General features: G+C 39.5%; 1 protein-coding gene across 7 annotated transcripts in view; it reads right to left on the bottom strand.

The window, feature by feature from the left end:
• OSBPL9 (oxysterol binding protein like 9) overlaps positions 1-24,466 on the bottom strand; it is a 176,468-nt gene that overhangs the window by 4,196 nt on the left and 147,806 nt on the right. For all 7 annotated transcript variants that reach the window (XM_027610399.2, XM_027610410.2, XM_027610418.2 and 4 more), the window contains 10 exons: positions 24,213-24,317; positions 18,687-18,846; positions 12,400-12,512; positions 12,156-12,274; positions 6,512-6,597; positions 4,973-5,147; positions 3,653-3,737; positions 2,738-2,848; positions 2,393-2,456; positions 2,132-2,272 (listed from right to left, as the gene is read on the bottom strand). In XM_027610399.2, the coding sequence (XP_027466200.1) occupies positions 2,132-2,272; positions 2,393-2,456; positions 2,738-2,848; positions 3,653-3,737; positions 4,973-5,147; positions 6,512-6,597; positions 12,156-12,274; positions 12,400-12,512; positions 18,687-18,846; positions 24,213-24,317 (1,159 nt within the window). The remainder of the gene's footprint in view (positions 1-2,131; positions 2,273-2,392; positions 2,457-2,737; positions 2,849-3,652; positions 3,738-4,972; positions 5,148-6,511; positions 6,598-12,155; positions 12,275-12,399; positions 12,513-18,686; positions 18,847-24,212; positions 24,318-24,466) is intronic.

Raw genomic sequence — 24,466 nt, 5'->3', positions numbered from 1 at the left:
AGGTTAGGAAGGGTAAGGCATAAACATAAGAGGAGGCTATAAAAGAGGTCAAATAGAAAAATACACAGGGTAGGATGCAAGCTGTCATGGACTGAAACAAGTTTCCTCTATGATTTAGGGGCTTTAGGAGAAGGGGACAATGGGGAAGAAAAATGGTAGAATCCCACGTTTACAAAGTCATTGTGCAGTGCTTCTCAAAGTGTGGTGGGGACTCCTGAGGGTTCCCAAGACACTCAGGTCAAACTATTTTCATCATATTAAGACATTACTTGCCTTTTTCACCCTCATTTTCCCACAAGTGTACAGTGTTTCCCAGAGGCTACATAAGAGACTGACAAGTAGTAGGAGAATCCAACTGTCTTCTATTAATTTTATCAGAGATTTACAAAATTCAGAAAATGTACTATGTCTCTCCTCTCACAAATGTTTTAAAGGCAAGTTTTGGAAAAGTTTCTTTTTCATAAAAATGCTATTGTTGTCATTTGTAAATGAATATTTTGAAGATTTATTTAAGAATGAACGTGTGTGTGCAAACGGGGAGGAGCGGAGGGAAAGAAAATTTTTTTTTTGAAGATTTTATTTATTCATAAGACAGAGAGAGAGAGAGAGGCAGAGGGAGAAGCAGGCTCCCCACTGAGCAGGGAGCCCGATGTGGAACTCGAACCCAGGACTCTGGGATCATGACCTGAGCCGAAGGCAGACGCTTAACCATCTGAGCCACCCAAGCGCCCAGGAAAGAAAATCTTAAGCAGACTCCACACTGAGCACAGAGCCTGATGTGGGGCTTAATCCCACAACCCTGAGATCATGACAAAATCAAGAGTCGGACGTTTAACCAATGAAGCTACCCAGGTGCCCCTATTTATAAATATTTTAAAATCTTGGGGCACCTGGGTGGCTCAGTCATTAAACATCTGCCTCTGGCTCCGGGTCCTGGGATCGAGCCCCGCATCGGGCTCCCTGCTTGGCGGGAGGCCTGCTTCTTCCTCTCCCACTCCCCCTGCTTGTGTTCCTGTCTCTGTCAAATAAATAAAAAGCTTAAAAAAAAAAAATCTTGTCTTAATTTCTAATATAAGAAATATCAATGGATATTATCTGATGTAGGACAAAAGCACTTTGGGGCTCTTAATAATTTTTAAGTGTAAAGGAGTCCAGAAACCAAAAACTTGACAGCCACTCAGCTAGTACAATCCTTCATCTCATGCTCAAATCCCTTATTTGAAGAGTCTACTAAGCGCTCTTTCAGTTCCCAATTCTGAGGACAGTCTTTCTGCTATATATGGCTATGACTGGCAGAAGATTCTGCTGAGCTAGCAGCTCTTATTGGTGCTGGTTACCTGAAAGGAACACTGAGAAGCAGGCCCCCCATATCGATTTCCATCACCTGCTACTGTGGGGGTGCAGACGCACTCTAGCGGTGACCTGTGCTGCTCTGAGCTCTGCCCATACTCTCTGATTGCAGTAATTTTTTAGACTTTACACTGATCTTTAGTAAACTTCATCATGTGTTCATGGTCCTTCCCGCTCAAGATTTTTTTGGATGCCAATTATGTCATCCCAACTATTTCCCTGGAAAACTGGTTAATCAGTCATGTATCTTCCATCTGCAACACTGTTCCCAACAAAGCCTCTCAGGGAAGACAAAGGTCCTGCAGATTTTCTTCTTCCAGGCAGATCAACTGACTGTTACCAAGACAGCACAGTTGTCTTCATCTGACTCTATATGAAACCAAGCCAAGATGTGATGCTTACTGTTTTTCCCTAGCAAAGGCACAGAAAAAAGGACTGAGGATTTGGGAGACATTGCAGTGAGAATCACAGGGTCTACGGTACAGACTAGCCCATGCTCCAGTTGAGTCAGGAATCCATGATCTGCATTAGCTGGGCGATCTGGAAAGACTCCTCTCAGGCTCCTAGGAAGGAAATCCCATTAATGAATGACTTCTGTTCTGAACCCAGATTTTAGGTCTCCTTCTGATATGGGTTTTCAGGAAGAGACAGAACATACAGGATGTGAAACAAGTTTACAAACAAAACCATTAAAACAGTCAATTCCTAATAAAAGTTATAGTTCAAGACAAAAATATTTCAGAAGCAAAAGAGAACTGAAGCAGAAAAGGAAAATACCTACAAAATCTCAGCAGTAATTCTGTGCTTCTTGCCCCCATAGAAAGGTTTAGTGTGGAAGACGATATTTGCACTATAACCAGTTTTGGAACAATTGATATTGCATTCTCCGCCTAGTTCCACCCAGGGCACTGTGAGGATAGACCTGCAAAAAAAAAGTGCAGGTAAGGCTGACAGTTCAGAGGACAGAAAGGAGGGGTATAGCTTAAGGAACAGCAGGCTCTGCTGCCAGCTGATCAGAGGAAATGGACACAGCTCTACTTGCCTTCCATAACCATTGGGGAATGTGAGAATATAATGTTCATCATAATCTAGACACGAGACGCAGCCTGTGGAGAGAAGGGATAGAATCTCTGATGAGCAGTGTCAACTGGCCAGAAGACTTTATTGTCTGATTGATGGATACTCCAAGATACTCCATTCAATTTAAGGAAAATCAATCTTGCACCCTCCAACCTCTGTTCTCATCCCCAATACACATGCTTATATGCAAACAATGACATCCAGTCTGGCTTTCTTGGTGCCATTTCCCCTCACTAGACAAGGGTCCAGCACATATTAGAATAAAATTCTATTAACACTCTAGTCTACCCCATGCCCAGAGACTTACCCTGCCCTATGTTGTGCACCCCAATCGACATCCCAAGGAATTTTGATTTGGTCCAGATATGAGCATTGAATTGTATCTTCTTGTTAAAACACTCAGCATAAAAGGCTGAAACTGAACAGAAATCGTTTTCAATTAGTGCACCACACAGCTTTAGTCATCTCTCCGACTCAACCTGGAGAAACAACGTGGCTTCGTGGGGGAGAATCCTTGTGTCCCTCAAAGAACAGCCTCAAATGAGGCCAGGAAGTACATAACTGCCTTTTATACCGTTTCTCCCAATGCAAGCACCACTCAGGGCAGGAACTTCCCCGAACCATGAGGCCGTAGCAATCCTGGAGGCTTAAAATCTTCTGGTCAGCAAGCATGTTCTTGCACCCCAGCCCCAACCTGGGCCCATCCAGTATTTCCAGTCTTAACATTGTTGAGCAAATAAGACATTAAGGATATGCATTCTCTCCACTATGTCAGGAATATACTGTGTAGAGACTACAACTCATTTATATAAACTCTCAAAATTGCTGAGGTCTCTATAGCACAGCTCGTTATGTGTAAGATGACTTTAGAAGGATGACAAGTTAGTTTCCCACATCCCTGCTTTTTATACACAGTTAATCAGTGGAGTGAACTGAATAGAATCTTTGGCACTTACACAAGAAAGAGACAGGTAGGAGGAACCAATCTTCATAAGGTTAGAAAGATATAGGCAGCCATAAAACCAATACTATAGTGAAATCAGCTATGGAGCTTTTGTTTTTTTATTATTTTTTTAAAGTAGGTCCACACCCAACCCTGAGATCAAGAATTGCATGCTCTACCAACTGAGCCACCCAGGTGCTCCAGCTATGGAGCTTTTAACGACCCTCTCTAGACAGAAGAGTTTAAGAATGGATGGTGCAAAGGAGCTCTGCAACTTACTGGGTGGATGATGGGAAACCTGTTCAGCCACGAATGTCACACAGTTTTTGGAAACCCAGGGAACTGGTCCTTCTGAAACTAGCTCCTGTAAGCAAATATAACATTTTCTTTTGATGTGCAAACATAAGTGACACTGTGGATAATCTAACAATTGGAGTCTCTGCCTCCCAAGGTGGTTAACTGTTCTCTCCTCCACACACCCAAACCACCTTATACATACTTTTATTATGGCACTTAACTTCACTACTAGAATTACAGCTTTGTGTCCGGCTCCCCTGACTAGACCTCCCTAAGACACCTTTGAAGGCAAGCATCAATTGCCTAACCCAGGGCCAGGCGTGGCACAGACGACAGTTACTTATCAATGTCTGCCAAATGAGTAAGAACAGACACATTACACTGCCTCTGTCTTCAGTAAGGACCACATGTAATGAATTACACGGAAAGGGAGAGAGATGGAGATTTCATGGTGTGCTCAGAGGCTATTCTGTGGCAGGCACTGTGGGCTAGGGCCTCTTTACATTTGCTTGAGTCTTTCTTCTTGGTCATCTTTCTCAAAGCAATCTCTAGATGCTGGGGCCCTGGGGACTCAGGTCTGGGTTAACTACTCCTTTCTAGTTCTGCTGCCTTACTAGGTAAGTTCACCTAATTCTGATGCTTTAAATGCCATCTAAATATACTAAAATCTCTAAAAGCCCCATTTCTATCCTAAACCTCTCCCTTTAACTCCAGATTCTTAAAATTCTGACTCTCTACTTGGCAACTCCACTTACATGTATAACTCATACTTTTTATTTCAAATTAGAGTTCTTGATTTTTCCTTCCCCAAATCTTTTTCCTTTTGTAAATGGCATCAACCAATTGCTGAAGCCCACATGCAGGGTTCATCTCTGACTGTCGCCTTTCTTTTACCTCCCCAGTCCACCTATACATTCTACCTCCACAGTACAGCTGGAATCAACCATGTCTCTTCTGGAATAATGCCAAAACCTCCTCAGTGGTCTCCATGCTTCTATTTTTGCCCCTTTCTGGTTTATTTTTCACAAAATCATTACGGGGATCTTTTTAAAACAAAAATGCAATCTTGATAAGCCACAAAGTTACTATTATGGCCCACAAGGTTGTGCATGATCTGATCTCTGAATCTCATCTCAAGCCACTCCTTCCCAGCTCACTATATCTAGAGTATGCTGACCCAACAGCACTGTTCTTCTGTGGGTGCTGAGCATCTTTTGATTACTATCTTTACATTATCTGCCCCCAAATAAAATGAATCAGTATGCAATTTAGGATCACTAAAAACATCAGTGCAGAACTCACTGCGTTCTCTTCATTCGTATCATTTGGCAATGTCCAGTGACACTGGAAGATTTCCCCTAAAATGGGGTTGTATGGCTTTTTGGCAACCGATCCTTTCCTTCCTGCGTGAAAGGCAGAGAGGTACCATTTCACAACCTGAACCATTCGATCTCTGGCATCCTTCTGGTCACTAATGCTGCAAGGCAGAAAGAAAAAATTTAACGTCTTGCTTTCTGACAGGACACAAGCTGATGCTGCACTCCTTGGCATGGTCCACCGTAAGCCAGGCAGAGAGGACCCAGGACCAAGAGTTTTTAAAACTGAGATATACATGATTAAACACATTAGTCTTAAGTGTTTGGCTCGATGAATTTGATAAATGTATACAGTTAACCCTTGAATGACAAAGGTTTAAACTATGTGGTTCCTCTTACATGTGGATATTTTTTGATAAAGTACTATAAATGTATTTTTCCTTATGATTTTAATGTTTTCTCTAGCTTACTTTATTGTAAGAATACAACATATAACACACGTAACATACAAGAATATGTTAATACTTTTGTGTTATCAGCAAGGCTTCCGGCAGGCTATTATTAGTGACATTTTTGGGGAGTCAAAAGTACAGATTTTCGACTACATGGGAGGTAAGCATCCCAAAGCCCCACGTTGTTCGAGGGTCAACTGTATACCAGTGTCAGCCAATGTGTCCACCCATCATGAAACCTCAAAGTGATTTGTATCTGGCTCCAGTAAACCACAGTCCAAGGCCAAGCAATGCAATCAGAGAAGACGGATTATAACACCCAGCTATAAAGAAAAATTTCCTGCTCCCACTGAAAAGTGATGTGAACTCTCCTCGTTGTAAATCAGTGCCAACTTTACTTTCCCCTTTGCACATATATTTACTATTGCAAGCCAGTATTTAAAAGTTATGAGTCAGTCTGTAATCTGGACACTAGACTGTAAGCTCCTCAAGGGCAGACACTGATTTTTTCTTTCCTGGCAAACACCAGGTGCTTTAGAAAGGATTGCTAAGGGGCGCCTGGGTGGCTCAGTTGGTTAAGCGACTGCCTTCGGCTCAGGTCATGATCCTGGAGTCCTGGGATCGAGTCCCACATTGGGCTCCCTGCTCAGCAGGGAGCCTGCTTCTCCCTCTGACCCTCTTCCTTCTCGTGCTCTCTATCTCTCATTCTCTCTCTCTCAAATAAATAAAATCTTTAAAAAAAAAAAGAAAAGATTGCTAAATTCAGATAACTGAATTTTGTGAGGATATAGTATAAACAGTGATTACCAATCCCTGCATCAAATAAGCTCCACCCTTGGCTCTATAAATACTGGCTACCTATTAATGGGCTCTCAAGATTTTTTTAGCTAACTTGATTGCCTAACAACATCACCACCATATAACCTAAGCAAACAGGCATCTAATATAAACAAAATAATGCCTTTTCTCAGAAATGTCTGAAAGGTAAAAAGGAAAAAAGGAATCCATCTATCCTGTACAAAGTTACTGAGTAACATTTTAAAAATTGGAAACTACAGTGTTCAGTCAAATACCTCACAAACAGGTCCGGATGTGCAAAAAAGTCTGCATACATTTCTAGAAGAGATCTTCTTTCAAGAATGAATGTTGGAAGAACTACCTGAAAAACATACACATTTGACCCTTGAGGATCAAATTCCACTACAGATAAACAGATTGCTGAATTGCTTTAAAAAAAACAAAAACAACCTCCCCCATACCAAAAAATCTCATTCCAATCATGGTAATACCCACCACGCACTGCCCAGGCATGCTTCTGATACCTACTTCCTAAACTGATTCAGAAATGCCCATTAACCTGCCCAGCAGATGGGAAACAAAGAACAGATTTTGAATGTTCAGACTATCACTTCCTCTGTGCAATCTCCCTAAAGCTCCTGAATCAGAATAACAATGACAAACTACACCCAGTAGCTACCCTCTGATGCCTACTACCTGCTGGGGCATGACACACACATTATATTACTGAAGTGTACAACAATCCTGTTCTGAAGAAATTATTATCCCTGTTTTACAGTCAAGAAAAATGAAGCTCAAAGAGAAATGTTTTCACTGCTCCATACTGATGTGGAATTCAAAACTGGGTCTGACACTGAGGGGTCTGTGCACTTTCTAATGCTGCTTCTCTATGATCATTAGTTGTATCAGGCAATTTATCTACTTACGCATCTGTGTTCTTAAATAATAGAAGGACCACACTTACACTTGCATTCATGACTACTATTACACAGCAAGAAATTTTTAAGTGAGCATTAAAGGAATAAATAAGAGAATGAAAATGGGAATCAATGAACTCTTTCTACAATGGAGCTGAGCCCATGAAGAAAAATGCGGACAGGCTAGGAATGTGGAAGAGGAGAAAAAAATAGGAAACTGGAATATGGAAAGAAGGAATGAGAAAGATTAGGAACAACCAATTAAAAAGAGAAGAATTTCATTAGGAAATGGAAGAACTGTTTTTGAAATATCTATCAGATTATAAATTATTCATTATGGAGCACCACAGTAAACAAAAATTCCCTTATATTTAGTAATTACTGTATATCTACTATATTCAAGATCCTGTGTTAAATGCTGTGGAGAAGGCAAAGGTAAGGATGAGAGAATACCACCAGTATTTAAATTTTAGGTGGAATATTGGGGTGCCTGGGCGGCTCAGTCAGTTAAGTGCCCGACCCTTGGTTTCGGCTCAGGTCATGATCTCATGGTTGTGGGATCAAGCCCTGCGTCAGGTTCCACACTCAGCACGGAGTCTGCTTGAGATTCTTGCCCTTTCCCTCTCCCTCCCTTTCTATCCTTCACCCCTGCTCAGCGTGCGTTCATGTACCCTCTCTCTAAAGAAATAAATTAGGGGGGCCTGGGTGGCTCAGTCCTTAAGTGTCTGCCTTTGGCTCAGGTCATGATCCCAGGGTCCTGGGACTGAGCCCCGCATTGAGCTCCCTGCTCGGCGGGAAGCCTGCTTCTCCCTCTCCCATTCCTCCTGCTTGTGTTCTTGCTCTCGCTATCTCACTCTCTGTCAAATAAATAAATAAAAATCTTCAAAAAAAAATCTTCAAAAAAAAAATTTTAGGTGGAATGTGACAAATATACAAGAGATATTCAAAGTTCCTAGAAGTTCAGGAGAAGGAAAGATCATGTTCTGTTGGGGAACCAGAATGAGGGCAGAGCTGGGAAATGATTCACTGACGTGGCACTAGACAAAATCCTTAGATAGGAGTATGACTGTAATACAGGATGAAACAGAAGGAACAAGACATGGACATAGGAGGGGGAAAAAAAAAGATGGAGACAGGAAATATGTGTGACAGGGATTAACCAGTTGACCACTGTGGCTGGGTATATAAAGATTATATAAGAGACTGATAGACCACAGCTTAGAAAAGGACACTATGGCTCTAACATTTAGAATGCTTATAATCAAACTCCAGAGTTTACATTTTAAGTAAACAGTTTCCTATGTATATTTCCTTCCTATGTATGTTCATAATCTAAATATGGTTAAACTGGTAGGTAAGCTTACGTGCTGACTTGGTGCAACCAACTTCTTTCCACTCTTGAAGAACACAGAAATTAAAAACCGCCAAGTAAGAATGCTGAATAACAAAACAGGGGTACCTTTTTTTTTTTTTTTTGAGAGGGAGAGAGAGAATCCCAAGCAGGCTCCACCCATGGCACAGAGCCAGACACGGGACTCAATCTCATGACCCTGAGATCATGACCTGAGCCGAAATCAAGAGCTGAGCCACCGAGGCACCCCAGAAGTAAATACTTTTAATATATAAATAGCTCTTACAAGAAAAAGATTACTATTACCAGCAGAAAAATGGACAAAAGAACTGAACAGACAACTCAAAAAGAAGAAATAGCCAAAAACCAAAATTTGATGATAATAATTAAAAAAGATTTTTTTTTCCTCCCTACTTAAAATGTTTTGAGAACTCTCATTCAACAGATCATCTTCAATGTTTTTAGCACTATACTGATACATGCCATTATGTCAAGTAACTGGAACAGGGCTGGATTGTCTTCGACCTGGGTTCAAGTACTTTACTTTGCTGCCACTTAGGTGTAAGGAAGCCCTGGAAAATTAACTCGACTCCCTAAGTCTGTGTAAAAGGAGTCTAATTACATGCCCTGCTTATATCTTAGAACTATTTTGAAGACCAATTGAGGTAAATGGGATGTGACTTTATAGTATTTCTGAACACTACAAAGTACTTGGGAAATAACTTTAGAAAGTATCTGAAGTGAGAAAATACATTTTATAAATAGGAGAATGAGATAAAAATTTATGGCACTGTCAAGCAGAGAAAGACAATTATCATATGGTTTCACTCATATGTGGAACATAAGGAATAGTGTAGAGGACCACAGGGGAAGGGAGGGAAAACTGATGGGAAGAAATGAGAGAGGGAGACAAACCATGAGAGACTCTGGACTCCGGGAAACAAAGTGAGGGTTACAGAAGGGAGGCGGGGTGGAGGGATGGGGTGACTGGGTGATGGGTATTAAGGAGGGCACATGTGATGAGCACTGGGTGTTATATGCAACTAATGAATCACTGAACACTACATCAAAAACTAATGATGTACTATACAGCGGCTAACTGAACTTAATAAAAATAATTACGGTATTATTGTAATATTCTGGAATGCATAAAGGCATCAAGATTTCAGAATCTGTTGGCAATCACAGCCATTTGTTTATGCCAGTAAAGATCTCTAAAATAGCTAATTTTTAACATTTTTGGTAAAAAAAACTATTATTGTATCTTTCATAATATAACAAGCTTATAGTGGCTATGGACCAAATATAGATTATCTGGCAGAGAAAATTATGTGAGACAAGGTTTACAAACTTGATTGTGGCAGACACTTTTGGTTGCCTATGCACATCTCTGCTTCATCCTTAGTAAGAGAATTCTGATCCAGTTCAGGTTCAGGCTCTAGGTTGCCATGAGAGTCACAGGGTCCTTCCAGATCTCAAGGGCTAAATGTGGATTAATCTATACCTATCAGTTAACCTCCCTTGCTAGTGACTGGCTTAGCACCGGCACACGTATAGCTCTGGCCAACGAGATTCAGTTGGAAGTCTGAGGGGCCGGGGCACCTGGATGGCTCAGTTGGTTAAGTGTCTGCCTTTGGCTCGGGTCATGGTCCCAGGTTCCTGGGATCGAGCCCAGAGTCCAGCTCCCTGCTCAGTGGGGAGCCTGCTTCTCCCTCTCCCTCTGCCTGCCGCTCCCCCTGCTTGTGCCGTCAAATAAATAAATAAAATCTTAAAAAAAAAAAAAAAAAGGAAGTCTGAGGGGCTACTTCAGGAGAAGAACATCCTTCCCTAATAAAAACAACAATAAAAAAAAAATCCATGAAAAGAAATTATTTTTCTGCCTCTTGACATTATTTGCCTAAGGATGGGCTGACTGGAAGTATAACACCTATTTTGCAATGACAACGAGACAAGCCTGAGTGTGCAAGTCAACATGCTAAGGATGGAAGAACAGAGAGACTGAAGGAACCTAGCTTCTTTCTCACACACAACTGATTGAATTAATCAGTTCTAGCACCACTCTACTTCTAGCCTTCTCATTATATGAGCTAATAAACCTGGTATTGTTCAAGTTATCTTCTGATGAGTCTTCCATTACTGAAGACCAAAACCGATCACGGCGGAAGATACAGAAAAGAAATATTCAGATGTCAACATCTAAAATTAAGCTCTAACTCACAAATTTGAAGTGACAATTCTTGCTCTAGCAATTATGCAATCTAATGATCACTGAAAAAGTTCTGGGACAAACCTAGAACATTTCTGGCAAGTATGTTGGATTCCACAAATACATGCTAGCCTTGTGTTTCTGTTCTCACTTAGATTTGAGATAAAGGGTTTTATTATAGGCACTTATTAGAAAGATTATGGATTAGTTTTTTCCTCAATAGCCTCTAAATCCAAAACCAAAATGAAGCTGACTGGTGTCAAAGAGTATATAGCACTGGAGTTGATTTGGTCATAACAAAAGTAAGAATCTTGAATTTTATTAACTTTCTAAAACCAGAGAGAATAATAATAATCCAACCAAGATGAAAGTTTACTGCAGCTCAAGTCTTTAAGACAAGAGGCAGCAGTAAAAAGATTGCAGAATTTGAAATCACAGACCATTATCAGAATCTCAGTTTTGCCACTTACTAGGACTCAGCCAAGTTACTAAGCCTCTATATGAATTTTAGTTTCTTCATCCATAAAATCTTAACAGTAACACCTCTGCAGAGCTGTGGTGAGAATTAAGTGCAAGGATGACGTTTCCAGCACAGTGGTAGGGATGTACGATAGGCACCCATACGTGCTAGTCTCCTAACTTAAGAGGGCATTCTGTTTAGAGAACTAAGTTTAAATTCAAATTCAATACAATACAATAATTGTGTGGCTCAATGTGTGTCATATAATTTCCCATTTACTACCTGTTCCCGTCCTTAACAACCCTGTGAAGTGGCCACTGTTACGTCCATCTTACATGAGAAACATAAAGATCACAGAGGAAGGGACCTACTCAAGGTCACATGGTTTGGTGATAGCAGAGGCAGGATGGAAACACACGTCCTCTAAACCCAAGATCAGGACTCTGCTCATTTTTTTTTTTTAAGATTTATTTATTTGATAGAGAGAGACACAGCGAGAGAGGGAACACAAGCAGAGGGAGTGGGAGAGGGAGAAGCAGGCTTCCTGTGGAGCAGGGAGCCCGACTTGGGGCTTGATCCCAGAACTCTGGGAACACGACCTGAGCTGAAGGCAGACGCTTAACGACCGAGCCACCCAGATGCCCCAGAACTCTGCTCACTTTGGTTCTGGGCACACTACATTGCTTTAGGTTTTATCCAAACTACTAATCAAGCTCAACACTATTCCTTGTTTGCCCCCAATAAAATCCAAATCTGAATTCATATTATCCATATATACTGTTTCTATGAATTCTAGCTTTACATATTTCATCCATTTATACAAATTCTCAGTTTGCTCATCTACATATATATTAAACCACAAGACAAAAGTATAAACAGAAGTTATGTCATTATGTTACATTTGCAAGCCACATTCACTGTACAATCACTGAGAATCCACACGTACACATTAAGACTTACAGCAAATGCCAGATTTAATTCTTACCTTAGTAAGATCCATTCCAAGCCTAACCTGTGACAAGAGATGCATGATAACGCTTTTGTGCTCTTCCACCGACCCTGCCTCCCCTTCATCATCTCTATCATCATGTGAGTCGAAAAGGTCTAAAATAAAACAGATCTGCTTAGACTGGTGTTAAATTGGGCCAATCTGTGGATGCTACCAGTGTTACAAATCTTTTTTCAAACAAATGTTTTTAAGAAGAGTTGAATTCTCCAAGGTCACTTACCAGCATCACTTGTTCCATTGGACATGGAAGAATTAAGTGACTCTGTGGTATCTGGGCGCTTTAGACTATTTCCTGAGCTGCTGTGTGTCAAGACTGAGGCAGATCCAGAGGAACTAAAAAAAAAAAAAACAAAACACCGAAAAAACCCCCAACAGTAATCACCTTTTTAAGCCTTAAGAAAGCAATTGTCATAGTAAGACATTAACCTTTAAAGCTACCTGAAACCGATATAGGTAGATAGATAACAGAAACACGCTAGACTTACAGTGAACTAGACACACACACACACACACACACACACACACACACACACTTTCCAACTCCCTGTCACCCTCATTCTGAGATTGTAAACCGTAAAGTGTGATGACTAGGCTTCTTGTCTTGTGCTTTTTGCATAGTGTGTGCTCAACCAAGCCATGCTGAAAGGTCATCAAAAATTAGTACGAGTTTTGCTTCTGCATCTAAGTTTAAAACTAGAGTTCATTTTCTTGTTACTTTGCATAAAATTACATGTTATAATTCTCTGCAACAATTTCTAGAACCTCAAAAATTGCCTGCCAAGTCTATTAATTAATCTCAGAAGACATTTTGTCTATATTTTTGAGATCCCTTGATAAAAGCCAACAGTGGTATTTAACATTCTTCCCAGTCATTTAAAAACTGTATTTGAAATTACAAAATAAAAAAGCATGCTATTTTTTTCTTTTTAAGATTTTACTTATTTAGGGGCGCCTGGGTGGCTCAGCCAGTTAAGCGGCTGCCTTCGGCTCAGGTCGTGATCCCAGGGTCCTGGGATCGAGCCCCGATCGAGCTCCCTGCTCAGCGGGAAGCCTGCTTCTCTCTCTGCCTGCCACTTCCCCTGCTTGTGCTCTCTCTGTCAAATAAATAAATAAAATTAAGAAAAAAGATTTTACTTATTTATTTGACAGAGAGAGAGAGTGAGAGAGGGAACACAAGCAGGGGGAGTGGGAGAGGGAGAAGCAGGCTCCCCAGAGAGCAGGGAGCCTGACTCAGGGCTCGATCCCAGGACCCTGGGATCATGACCTGAGCTGAAGGCAGATGCTTAATGACTGAGCCACCCAGGGCCCCAGGGCCATTTTTTTTTTTAAAGATTTTTTTCTATTTATTTGACAGAGATAGCAAGAGATGGAACACAAGCAGGGGGAGCTGGAGAGGGAGAAGCAGGCTCCTCGGTGATCAGGGAACCCAACGCGGGACTCGATCCCAGCATGCTAGAATCACAACCCAAGCAAAAGGCGGACGCCCAATGACTGAGCCACCCAGGCGCCCCTTCTTTTAATTCTTTTAATAAACTTAATTTATTAGAGTTTTTCACAGCAAAACTGAGTAGAAAGTACAGAATTCTCATATATCCCTTTCCCCATACATGCACGACCTCCTTCCCATATCATTACCATTCTACACCGGAGTGGTACACTTGTAACAACTCATGAACCTACAGTGGCTCATCATTCTCTGACTCAAAGTCCATAGTTTACATTAGGGTTCACTCTTGGTGGTGGACATTCTATGAACTTTGACAAATCCACCACTGTAGTATTGTAGAGAATAGTTTCACTACCCAAAAAATCCTCTATGCTCTGCCTATATTAGAATATTAGAATATTCTCATATTAAAATATTAGATCAATGTTTATTCTAATTTAAACATAGTTTGTCCTGGTTACTTACCTTTTGATCTATTTTTCAAAAATTCTTAGGTAACTAAATATTGCTTATTTGATAATTTAGTAGTATACATCACAAGGTACTGTAACTAATGTCTACCTCACCAGTTTTGAGAGTCAATGGAAAATATGAATAAAAGACCTAGGTAAGAGACATCAAATTATCATTAAATAAAAGAGCTGCATGAAAGTTATTTTCAAAATGTTTTGTGGCTCTCTGATACATCATCAAACAGAGTCAATCTTTTAAATCAATTGATCAAAACCCCCAAATCCTTTAAAACATGTATCTTATTTTAGATGCAATTCCAAAGGTCAGATCTACGCTGTGCTTTTCATTTTTACTCAGGTTAGAAGCCATGTCTGGGCCAAATGAAATGCTCAGTAAGGCTCAGAATGAAAAAGGGGATGAATTCTCATTTATCCATTTCATAATTTACCTCAATCAGGACAGAGAATTTAAAGAATGTAGTTAAAAACTAACAGCAACATCGACAAAAATGATATGCATACAGGAAAGGTTTATCTGCAATAGGCGAACTTCTATACTTTGTAATTATATCATAAACTAAACCAAAAAATGTGAAGCGCTGAACTGAATTACAGTAACAGAATCCAAAGTCTTACTGAGCACCTAGGTACGTGCCAAATACAGTTTTTGCCAAATACAGTTTTTATCTCCGTAACAATTTAACCTCCATAACAACCCTGTAAGGTAGATATGATTATTCTCCTCACACATGGATGCTCAGCTCAGAAGTTCAGGTGACTGGCCTGAGGTCACCTGAGGTAAGTAGTGGAGCCATTTCAAATGCATGTCTGGCTCCAAAGCACATGTTCTTTCCAACGTGGACTTTCATCTAGTTTATAATTGTGTACAACCATACTGCTCAGTAACGTAGTTCACACAGAAGCTATCATTACTACAGGTCTCCAGAAAGTGAACAATGAAAACACGTAAGTTTTCAAGTTCTCGGGGCACCTGGGTGGCTCAGCCATTAAGCATCTGCCTTCGGCTCAGGTCATGATCTCAGGGTCCTGGGATCAAGCCCCTCATCGGGCTCCCTGCTCCACAGGAAGCCTGCTTTCTCTCTGTCCCACTCCCCCTGCTTGTGTTCCCTCTCTCGCTGTCTCTCTCTGTCAAAAAATAAAATCTTAAGGAAAAAAAAAAAAAAGCTTTCAAGCTCTCTTCCTTCAGAGACAGAAAAACAGTAGAAACTTGACCCGAGAGTTAGAAAAGAAGTAGTAGCAGCCGATAACCAGCAGGTGTCACAGGCTCAATGCCTACCAAAGTCAGGCAGAGAACATAAATAGGTGAACTGGGCTAGATTATAAGGAATATAGACCTGGGGCCCCACATACTCAATTTGAAGGGATTTTAAGCCCTGTTTAAAAACAAAACAAAACAAAACACCCCCAATTCCCCAAAAGTCAACAAACACTCTGACGGTCAACTAAAACATCTGCAGTCCCTACCAGTTTGGGAATCCAGATTAGGGCATACAAGGGAGATCCTAGAATTGAGGGAGAAAAGGAATCCAGTGGTTAGCAGGACACAGAATTTAACTCTGAATTTAACTCTGAATTTAACTGTGTATTTGTCATGGGATGGGTACCAGGAGAGTAACACAGAAGGAAGCTTATAAGAAGGAGAAAAGAGAAAAAGCCTATGAGCCTACCAGTGACTTTGTAGACATGCTCATTACATGTTCAAAAACTATTTTAAAATTTTCTGTTCCATAAAAATTTCAGGAGAGCCCCTTGAAACTGAGGCCAGACTCAGATACTACAAGCTTTCCTGAATATGGTTATATGCTTCTGGAGGAAAGATGAATCTGTTTTGATACTCAATTGTACTTTGTGTTTAGCATAACACCTGATGTTTGATACAAGTTTGATGTTAAGAACACCTGTTCTTAATTCTGTTTAAAGAAAACCTGCTTGGAAACATAAAAAAAAAAAAATCAATAATAAGCTTTACCTTGGAATTTTCTTCCAAATGGTTATTTCCTTTTAATCCCACTATCATAAAAAAACAATTTTCAAAATTAAAGTGAATGCCTATTAGCAAACTGCTAATAATGGTTTCTCAATAGTTTATTTCCCCACATACATCATTAAGAAACCAAGATGCTAAACCAAGCCTTTCTGCTAAGGTGGTCTTGAGTTGTGGGTTCAAACCTCCCTTCCTTTAGTCTCATGTCTTAACAGTATCACTGTATCACACCTGTATCACAGATATTTCACTTTTTCCCACATTCAAAAACTGAGTTTGATCCACTAAGACACAAAACTTCCTCAACCAGTCCATTATTTTCCTTACAAATTTTGAGATTTTGAGCAGGTATGATCCAATTATATATGAATACTGTATTTCTCAGCTCATGTGTACACTTAAGAAAACTAGAGTCCTACACAGTATTTTTCATTAAAAGAAACCAAGATACGTGGTCTAAGGACTGGGTGGCTGATGTACTAGGCTTACAAATTCACATATAATCATTTCCAAATTTGCACTGTCCTACAAAGCAAACCCCAAGCTGTAACAATAGTACCAACTCCTGAGAAAGCAGAGCTGAAAAAAATGCCCAACAAAAATTAAGCCAACTATATCTACAACAAACATAAGTAACATTAAAACAAATAAATATTAATTTGCTTTCTATATGAGTGCTTATTACATGCCAGATACTTTATTAAGCACCTGATTGACACTATTCTCATTAAAATGTTCACAATGACCCTTTGAAGTTTATTTATCCTCATTCTACAAATGAGGAAACTGAGGATTACATAGGTTTAATAACTTGACCAAGATCACACACCTTTGTTGTTGTTTCTATAGATTTTATTTATTTATTTGAAGGGCGCCTGGGTGGCTCAGTCGTTAAGCGTCTGCCTTCAGCTCAGGTCATGATCCCAGGGTCCTGGGATCAAGCCCCGCATCGGGCTCCTTGCTCGACAGGGAGTCTGCTTCTCCCTCTCCCTCTGCTGCTCCCCCTGCTTGTGCTCTCTGTCAAATAAATAAATAAAAATCTTTAAAAAAAAAAAAAGATTTTATTTGAGAGAGAGCCAGCACACACAAGCAGGGGGAGCAGCAGAGGGAGAGGGAGAAGCAGGCTCTCCGCTGATCAGGGAGCCCAACGTGGGGCTCAATCCAAGGACCTCGGGATCATGACCTGAGCCAAAGGGAGCCGCTTAACTGAGCCACCCAGGCACCCCTGTTTTGTTGTTGTTGTTGTTGTTGTAAGTAATCGCTACATCCAATGTGGTGCTGGAACTCAGAGTCCCGAGGACCAAGAATTGCATGCTCTGCCAACCGAGCCAGCCAGGAACCCAAGATCACATACCTTTGAAGCAAACCAGATTTAGAACCTATTCTTTCTGAGATTCCAAAAGCCAAAGTCTAAAGCATAGCAACCTATATACCAGTAGGGTGTATTTTGCTTATCAGCTATCAGGTAAATGACTTTACACAAATAAAGTCTTGTCTGTGCAATGGAACACACCTAGCTTTTTCAATGGTATAAAACAGGTCAAATATTTTCTAATGAGGGAAGATCTATCATCAATATCTATCGAAATCTTCCTGCTTACTATCTCTGGAATCCACATGCTTCCCTCATTCTCATGCTATTACCTTACCTAAGGCTATCAACATTTCTCAATTTACTACCCGGTTTAGGCTGATCTCCCTACCTGTAATGCAGCCCCACTTCATTCAATTCTTTACACAATCTAGGCAAGTCTATTTTTCTAAAATGCAAACCTGACCAGCAACTACTATTTTTTGTGAGAAAATGTCCAAAATTCATAAAAGGCTAAAGGAGTCTTAGACGACCTGGCCCTTATCAACCCCTTCTGTATCTTTTTCTTTTTTAAACAACTTATGCTACAGACAAACTCAACAACTTACAGCTCCCCCAAAGAAACCCAACTCCCCTCCCTTTGTCAACAGGACTGCCTTAATAGGGTTCTATCTCCAAGAAAACACTTCCATTTTCCCCTCCTTACTGCCATGTCCCTTCTCCCTACTCACATTCTTTCGTTAGGATCACACCCCATCCCTCCTCTGTAAATCCTTCCCTCACTTCTAAGGACTTCAAAATGCTCTCATGGCTTTCTGTGCTTAGCATATATCCCACTGGATTATGTCTGTTTGTTCTCCCAACAAACAGCAAGTTCCCTGAAGGCAGGAACTGGGTCTTTTTTCACCTCTGGATCATTCCTCCACTAGTATAGTGACTGGCTTATAGGTGTTGAGTATCTCCACTCTAATATAAAACAAGTAATGGTGCCCTCTTATTTGTATAATACTTCCTAGCTTTCTCACTCTCATTTGCCCCTCTCCTAATGGTGGAGCTATGGAAATAATGCCAGGAGTTCAATTATTACTGACATATTACTTTAGCTAATGCTAATTTATTCCATTTGAATTAAGTCAAAAGTAAAATCAACATTCTCACAGAACTCGCTTTGCTCAATAAGCCAATCAATAAGAAGCTTCATTATAAGGGAGTCCGTCCAATCACACCAGTCTCAAAATCAAATTTATTTTTAAAATCAAAAGTCATTTAAATACATAGTTCATTTACTTACTCTATTAAGCGCTTTGGGGATGAGCCACTTTGATGGAATTCATCAGCATCATAGAATTCATCTTCACTGCTAGAATAAGAGAACTCGGGGACAGTATTTGGAGACAAATTGACATGGCTTGGAGAAGTCAAACTGCTACTAGGTGGTGAGTGCCCACTGCCTAGGAAATGAAAACATTTTAAATTAGGAGACAATGTTGGTAATAGAGGGAAAATAATTAGGGAGATGGAGTCAAAACAGACTTTTCTAAAATTAAGAAAAGTTAAGTTGGTACACTCTCTGTAAAGAAAATCAATACTTAAAGTAGACAAAGAAAAAGGCTAATCATGTTATAGAATGGGACACAGACTTTTAAATGAAAAACAGCTATGTTCCCATTTATAATTATCTATAAATAGAAAGGGAGCTCTTTCGATTGTAAACACAGTGTGTGAATTCTGGGGCCAGAAGTCCCACAACAGATACAAACACCAGTGGAAAGCCAGGGCTCCTACTTTATACTGTAGATCCAGATATTTAAAAAATGCAGCAGTGACACAGTAAGAATGCATAACGGAAAGACTATCAAAGACCACATGAAAGTTAAAATATCGTCCAGGATATCACATTCACATTAGTCATTATGTCACATGAAACACAAAAGCACCACACAAAGCCCTAGCACTCGCCATCCAAACTCCTTACTTCTTTTCCACCTAAGTCAAGTCAGGTGCCTGGGGCTCAGGGGCAGAGAAAAACAGAGGTCTACTATGGGAAGAATATGGAAAAGGCAAGGACTAGAAAGATACCTAAGCAGTCTAAGGAAATGGAAATTAACAGAGATCCACAGAAAAACTATTATCTAATCTCTGTGATCATGACTGTCTAGTAACAAAACAATAAAAGTATCAAATAATGGAGGACTACTGAGATTGATTAAGTGTTTACAGAGCATCTATCTACAAGCTCTCAGGCAATTTATGCCAAACTGCTACAGATGCCTGGCAGAGATTAAATTTAACTAAGTCAATGCTGGCAATCTAAAAACCAAGGCCACAGTTCTGGAAGTTGAGAAACAGCAGCAACAAAAATGAATCTAGAGTCACCCATGGATCTTTAGCCCATTCTTGTGTCTATGGTTCAATAGTTAGAGAAGAAACATATCCACCTGCCACATTTAGTTGCCACGTTCACAAAGATTTTTTGAAAACAAAGTTTGCCACTGAAAAAGGTAATCTTACTGTGGAAATTCCAAAAATAGTTCATCTTAGCAAATAACTTTAAATTCTTTCCCCCCCGATCCCCTGCAATAGTGGCAGTAAGATGGGAAAGAGAGTTTCTCTTACTGAAATAGGTAATACTTAAAAAAAAAAAAAAAGCCCCCAAACCACCCAGGAATTAAAAATGATTAAGTAACATGCAAACACTCCAGACGATCACACAATTAAAAATGTGTCCAAGAAGAAAATGAGTTTGGGAATTGCAAACTAAAGAACAGTTTTCCTTATAAGAACAAACAATATTATTTCTTTTCTCAGTTGTTACCTTATTTCTTTTTTGTATTAGGGAGAGAGTTAAAGAAGAAATTAGGCTGAAAAAAAGACTAAATCATGTTAATTTCATTTCTAAAACTTCTTTAAATCTACCTACTCTAAAATGCTATATTTCAAAAGTATCTTCTGAAATAATTTATATCCTAAATTATTTATTATAATTATCCTAAATGTACATAAGAAGAGCACTCACTTTTTCAAAGTTTGTAACTAATTTTATGTATCTCCAAATACACAATTTTGGCTGTGTTTCCAAACTGACATAATCCTTTCTTTAGTAACAGGTGAAAGATTTATACAACTGAAGAGAAACCAGAGTATCCTTTCTTTTTTTTTTTTTGAGAGAAAGAGAAAGAAGGAGAGGCAGAGGGATAGGGAGAGAGAGAATCTTAAGCAGGCTCCACACCGACCACATGAGCCCAATGCAGGGCTCTGTCTCAAGACCCTGAGATCATGACCTGAGCCGAAATCAAGAGTCAGATGCTTAACTGACTGAGCCATCCAGGTGCCCCTGGAGTATCCTCTCGTATTAAAAAACAAATAAAAGAAAACACAGGTACTGTTTTTAAAATGAACAAAAGGTAATACAAGCAATGAAATACAAAAAAAAAGTCAGCCAAACATTTCAACCTCATTATTCAAATTACTTGTCAGCATTTTCCCAAGAGCTTCAAATAAGAGCTATTTCTGCTTTCTTTCTTTCAATGGAGAAGACAGCTGACCATGCTGTTAAATATTAAAGAACAAAGTAACAACACATCTTTACTAATTCAATTTCCAAAATGGGCTAAAGTCACAAGGTAATTTTCATTATTACAGGACAGGAGGAAAAGTCCTGTCCAGGAAAGAAATCTGTGAAGCAACAAGGAGGGGCTTCCCTCCTACTTCCTCAAGGTGTAACAGGGACAAAAGCATGAAGTTCTCCTTTGAGTTTGGTTCAACAGGTATCTCAAAGTAATCAGTTTTAAAACAAGAAATATTCTAATACTAACATTGATAGCATGCTTATAAATTACAGAAAAAATAAAGACCATAAGTCTAAATAAAGAGAATACAAATTAAAACAAAGTATCTTTTTTTCTTATAAAATGAAAAAATGTGAAAGAATGATAAATCTAACCTTAAAAAAATATATGTGCCAAAAGTGGCTGCACAAGGACATTCACTGAAGTACTGCTTGTAATAGAAAAATCCTGGAAACAATCTAAATGCCCATCAGCAGAAAAACAGGTAATATGTGCTCAGGCAGCCATAAAAAGAACATTGTAGACCTAACAGCATAAACATGGAAAGCTCTCTAAACGTTCTCTGTTAAATGAAAAGAGAAAGTCACAGAAACACATGATGTCATTCAGGTTAAAACAACAGTAAGAATATACAATATATTTTCACAAAACTGGAACAAATAGTACTAAAATTTGTAAAGAACCACAGAAATACCCAATACCCAAAGCAGTCCTGAGAAAGAAGAATAAAGTGAAGGTATTACAACACCAGATTTCAAAATATACTACAAAGCTGTAGAAATCAAAACAGTATGGTACTGCCATAAAAACAGACACACAGATCAGTGGAACAGAATGGATACCCCCAAAATAAATCCAGGATTATATAGTCAATCCATGACAAAGGAGGCAAGAACACTTACCCTGTGACAAAGGAAGCAAGAATATACAATGGGGAAAGACAGTCTCTCCAAAAAATGGTGCTGGGAAAACTGGACAGCTGCATGTAAAAAGAATGAAAGTGGACCACTTTCTAACACTATACACAAAAATACACTCAAAAATGGACTGAAGATCTAAATGTGAGACTGAAACCATAAAAATCCTAGAAGAGAGCACAGGCAGGAATTTCTCTGACATCGGCTGTAGCACATTTTTCTAGATGTGTCTACTGAGGCAAGGCAAACAAAAGCAAAAATAAATGATTTTTATCAAAATAAAAAGCTTTTGCACAGCGAAGGAAGCTACTGACAAAACAAAAAAGATACCCTAGAGAATGGGAGAAGATATTTGCAAATGATATATCCAATGAGGGGTTAATATTCAAAATATATAAAGAACTTATACAACTCAATACCAAAAGAACAAATAATCTGATTTTAAAAGGGGCAGAGGACTATTAAAAAAAAAAGAGAGAGAGAAAAAAGGGGGAAGGAGCAGAGGACCGAATAAACATTTTTCCAAAGAAGACAGATGGCCAACAGACAGATGAAGAGGTGCTCAACATCACGAATCACCAAAATGCAAATCAAAACCACAAATGAGATAGCATCTTATACCAGACAGAATGGCTAAAGTCAAAATGACGTGTTAGAAACACTAATTCAAAAAGATATACACACCTCTATGCTTACTGCAGCATTATTTACAATTATTTACAATAGCCAGATTGTAGATATGGAAACAACCTAAGTGTCCATCAACAGGTGAATAATGCAAGAAAATGTGGTACACACACACACACACACACAGGAATATTACACAGCCATAAAAAGGATGAGACTGTGACATCTGAGACAACATGGATGAACCTAGAGGGTATTAAGCTAAGTGAAATAAGCCTAACTGAGAAAGACAAATACCACACGATTCCACCATAAGTGGAATCTTAAAAACAAACCCACAAATGAATAAACAAAAAGCAGAATCAGGCCTATAATATAGAGAACAAAATTATGGTTACCAGACAGGAGAGGGGTTGAGGGTTGAGCAAAATGGGTGAAGGGGAGAGGGAAATACAGGATTCCAGTTATGGAATGAATAAATCACAGGAATAAAAGGCACAGCATAGGGAATATAGTCAATGATATTTTAACAGTGATGTAACAGGACAGATGGTAGCTACACACTTGGGGGGACATAGCATAATGTATAAACTTGTCAAATCACTAAGCTGTCACCCAAAACGAATGTAACATTGTTAACTATTCTAAAAAAAAAAAATCTGGAGTGCTTGGGTGGCTCAGTTGATTAATCGGCTGCTTTTGGCTCAGGTCATGATCCCAGGCTCCTGGGATCGAGCCCCACATTGGGTTTCCCTGCTCAGTACAGAGTCTGCTTCTCCCTCTGCCCCTCCCCGTTTGTGTGTGTGTCTCTCTCTCCCCCTCTCTTTCTCAAATAAATAAAAATATTTAAAATAAAGTTTTTAATTAAAAAAATACACAATATAGGTATATATGTACATATATGCATACAAATACATGTAAACACATGCAAATGAGAGGGAAGAATAAAGAGAACTTTCAGCTTTTGTTCTCTATACTTTTATACTGTCTCATTCCTTTACAATAATAAAGTAGGGGCACCTGCGTGGCTCAGCTGGTTAAGCATCTGCCTTCGGCTCAGGTCATGATCCCAGGGTGCTGGGATCGAGCCCCGCATCTGGCTCCCTGCTTAGTGGGAAGCCTGCCTCTCCCTCTCCCAACTCCCCTGCTGTGTTCCCTCTCTCGCTGTCTCTCTGTCAGATAGATAAATAAAATCTTTAAAAAAAAAATAATAGAAGTATGCAAGTTTGACTCCAGCAAATTTCTTTAAAAATACAGATCTTCAAAATAAATCTTTTCTTAAGGTAAACAAAATTCTGCAATATTTTATCTTATTTAAAATGTAATTATTACTGGGGCACCTTGGTGGCTCAGTCGGTTAAGCAGCTGCCTTCAGCTTGGGTCGTGATCCCAGAGTCCCGGGATGAAGCCCTACATCGGGCTCCTTGCTCAGCGGGGAACCTGCTTCTCCCTCTGCCTGTGCTTGCTCTCCCCCCATCCCGTGTCAAATAAATAAATAAAATCTTTAAAAAAATATAGAATTATTACTAAAGCTTCTGGCTCTATCACAAAGTTAACAACTTCATGTATAGAATGACAGTAAAACTATGATATCTTCAACACAAATGTATAACACATTTCATCCCTTTTCCCATCAGCGATCAAACAAAATCTTAAATGTTAATGGGGAGTTATGAGAATTAAAGAAATTACATAAATCTGTACCTGTACTATTTGGTGTTGGAGTCTGATGATGTCCCAAGGTAGCTAATACAGGTCCAACTGGTAGGGAAGATGGACGCTGCTCTGACTTACATAACTGAGCAGGTTCTAGAAGATTTGAACATATAAGTTAGAAAAAAAGCCAAATACAACTGTGTTAACTGCAATTGTGTGGAATTCAAAATATTAAAGATCAGCAATTTTTGAAACTGTCTTCCATTAAGTCAAGTTCCATGCTATTCCTTCTTTCATACCTT

This window comes from Zalophus californianus, chromosome 4 (genome assembly GCF_009762305.2).
Source record: "Zalophus californianus isolate mZalCal1 chromosome 4, mZalCal1.pri.v2, whole genome shotgun sequence".
Lineage (NCBI taxonomy): Eukaryota > Metazoa > Chordata > Mammalia > Carnivora > Otariidae > Zalophus > Zalophus californianus.
The sequence above is the reverse complement of the archived record's forward strand: the minus strand, read 5'-3'. Positions and strand labels throughout refer to the sequence as shown.